This window comes from Coregonus lavaretus, assembly GCF_964263955.1.
Source record: "Coregonus lavaretus genome assembly, contig: HAP1_SCAFFOLD_7650, whole genome shotgun sequence".
Taxonomy (NCBI): domain Eukaryota; kingdom Metazoa; phylum Chordata; class Actinopteri; order Salmoniformes; family Salmonidae; genus Coregonus; species Coregonus lavaretus.
The window spans coordinates 22823-25478 of NW_028157466.1; the positions used below are offsets into that span (position 1 = coordinate 22823).

General features: G+C 49.7%; 1 protein-coding gene across 1 annotated transcript; it reads right to left on the bottom strand.

The window, feature by feature from the left end:
• Positions 1 to 287: 287 nt before the first annotated feature.
• Positions 288 to 2203, bottom strand: LOC311125408 (far upstream element-binding protein 1-like; the record flags this gene model as incomplete). Its single annotated transcript, XM_084199453.1, has 3 exons — positions 288 to 579; positions 1326 to 1498; positions 1994 to 2203. Coding segments are annotated over 3 exons (392 nt in total), but the record flags the coding sequence as incomplete, so codon positions are not given.
• Between the last annotated feature and the right edge of the window lie 453 nt (positions 2204 to 2656).

Below are 2656 nucleotides of genomic sequence, written 5' to 3' on the forward strand. Positions count from 1 at the left end.
CTGAATATTAGTAGTAGTTATACTCCAAAGTACTGCTAGACGACCGTTTTTTCCTCAGGAAAACAAACAAAAAATGAGAAGTGCGAGTCCATGTATTTTACAGATGGGTATTAGCTAGGCCAATGAGCCAGAGCTCTTTTCTATTACCTCTGTTCACCTCCTCAGACACTGGAGGGGTTGGGGGTGCAGGGTGAGGACAAGGGGGCAAAAAGGAAAAACAACCCTAACAAGTTGTTCAATCATTTAATCAGCAAAAATCGTAGAATTTGTTATTTTTCAGTTTCTTGTGTAAAAAAAAAAAAAAAAAAAAAAAAAAAAAAGACTAGGGGTATTTTTTAGGGGAGAAGGGGTACTGGGATAAGAGGGAGGGGTACTGGGAGTGTATTTGAGGGAGGGAGGTAAGGTTTTGCTTCTGTCAAAACCAGAAAAAAATAATTGAATTACGACTCAAACCCAGAAGAAAACATTTAAAAAGTCCAGAGAGCTGGATGGGATGGGTCTGCTGCTGCAGTGAAGAGACAGTCCTCCCGGTCCATGCATCTGACTAGCTGGAGACTGGCTGGATCTGGTTCACTGGGCCTGGGATGGAGAAAATGAGGGAGTAGAGAGAGGGGGAAGAGGGAGTAGATAGAGGGGGAAGAGGGAGTAGAAAGAGGGGGAAGAGCAGTTAAAGGAACTGTCTAGTTTTCAGATTTCTATGAAATATGTATTACCTGTTGTCCTGGCTGAGGGGTGTGTGTGTTACCTGTTGTCCTGGCTGAGGGGTGTGTGTGTGTTACCTGTTGTCCTGGCTGAGGGGTGTGTGTGTGTTACCTGTTGTCCTGGCTGAGGGGTGTGTGTGTGTTACCTGTTGTCCTGGCTGAGGGGTGTGTGTGTGTTACCTGTTGTCCTGGCTGAGGGGTGTGTGTGTTACCTGTTGTCCTGGCTGAGGGGTGTGTGTGTTACCTGTTGTCCTGGCTGAGGGGTGTGTGTGTTACCTGTTGTCCTGGCTGAGGGGTGTGTGTGTTACCTGTTGTCCTGGCTGAGGGGTGTGTGTGTTACCTGTTGTCCTGGCTGAGGGGTGTGTGTGTTACCTGTTGTCCTGGCTGAGGGGTGTGTGTGTTACCTGTTGTCCTGGCTGAGGGGTGTGTGTGTTACCTGTTGTCCTGGCTGAGGTGTGTGTGTGTGTGTGTGTGTGTTACCTGTTGTCCTGGCTGAGGTGTGTGTGTGTGTGTGTTACCTGTTGTCCTGGCTGAGGGGTGTGTGTGTGTGTGTTACCTGTTGTCCTGGCTGAGGGGTGTGTGTGTGTGTTACCTGTTGTCCTGGCTGAGGGGTGTGTGTGTTACCTGTTGTCCTTGCTGAGGGGTGGCAGCCTGTCCCGGAGCCCCTCCAGGGCCGTAGAAGGCTGCCTGCTGCCTGTAGTACTCAGCCCAGGCTGCACTGTAGTCCTGCTGACCACCGGCTCCTCCCACAGCTACAGCTGCAGCCGGCGCCGCTGCAGCCCCTCCACCTGGCTGGGCTGAGGAGAGAGACAGGTAAAGAGGGGGAAGGTTAGTGGACCACATTTTAAGATCAAGGACTTAGTATTTGTTGAACACAAATCTGCTGTATAGAAATACATCTGACGGAGATCTTCTGGATGAAACGTTGCCATTAAAAGGTGGCATGTATAAGGATCATATACAGTGGGAAGGCCTTTTAGTCCTTTTCTAATAACTCACAAGATCTCCTGAAGTGTCTGGAGACTAGAAAATACTATAGGATGTCTTATGGATCAAGATGTCCCCGCAATGGATAGCCACCAATTTGCAAGCTCCGACCCAACTTTGCTATTTTGTGATCATTTAGTCGTTTATTTGTATTAAATGTATCTGCTATTATTTCCTATTCTTATTTCGTGTTTTTTTCTTTGTAGTAATATATTGTTATTGATTATTGCATTGTACTATAGGACGTGTTATTGTAAAGTCACTATAACCAAGGCGATGATCATAACCATGGCGATGGAGCTTACCCATGCCCATCTTCTTGTAATACTCCTCCCAGGCCTTGGTGTAGTCTGGCTGTCCTCCAGGGGTTTGGGTTGCCTGAGAGGGGTCTGCCTGGACTGGGGCAGCTGCTGGGGCGTTGGGGGCCTGGCCAGGCATGGCTCCCCCTGGCTGCTGCTGGTAGTACTGCGCATAGTAGGCTGCCCACGCTGCATTGGGGTCTGCAGCTGCCTTATCTGGGGAGTAGAGGGAGAGGGGTTAGGGGAGGGAGAGGGGTTAGGGGAGGGAGAGGGGTTAGGGGAGGGAGAGGGGTTAGGGGAGGGAGAGGGGTTAGGGGAGGGAGAGGGGTTAGGGGAGGGAGAGGGGTTAGGGGAGGGAGAGGGGTTAGGGGAGGGAAAGAAAGAAAGAAAGAAAGAGATTAGAGAAAGAAGATAACGAAAAAGGGTTGAGGGAGGAGAGAGGATAATGAAAAAGGGTTGAGAGGATAATGAAAAAGGGTTGAGAGGGAGGAGAGAGGATAATGAAAAAGGGTTGAGGGAGGAGAGAGGATAATGAAAAAGGGTTGAGAGGGAGGAGAGGAGAGAGGGTTGACGACAGGCCAGGGAGAAATTGAGTGACCAGAGAGGAGGGGGGGGGAAGTGACTGGTGGAGAGTTCCAGACCAGCGCATATAAAGCAGTGTCTACTCAC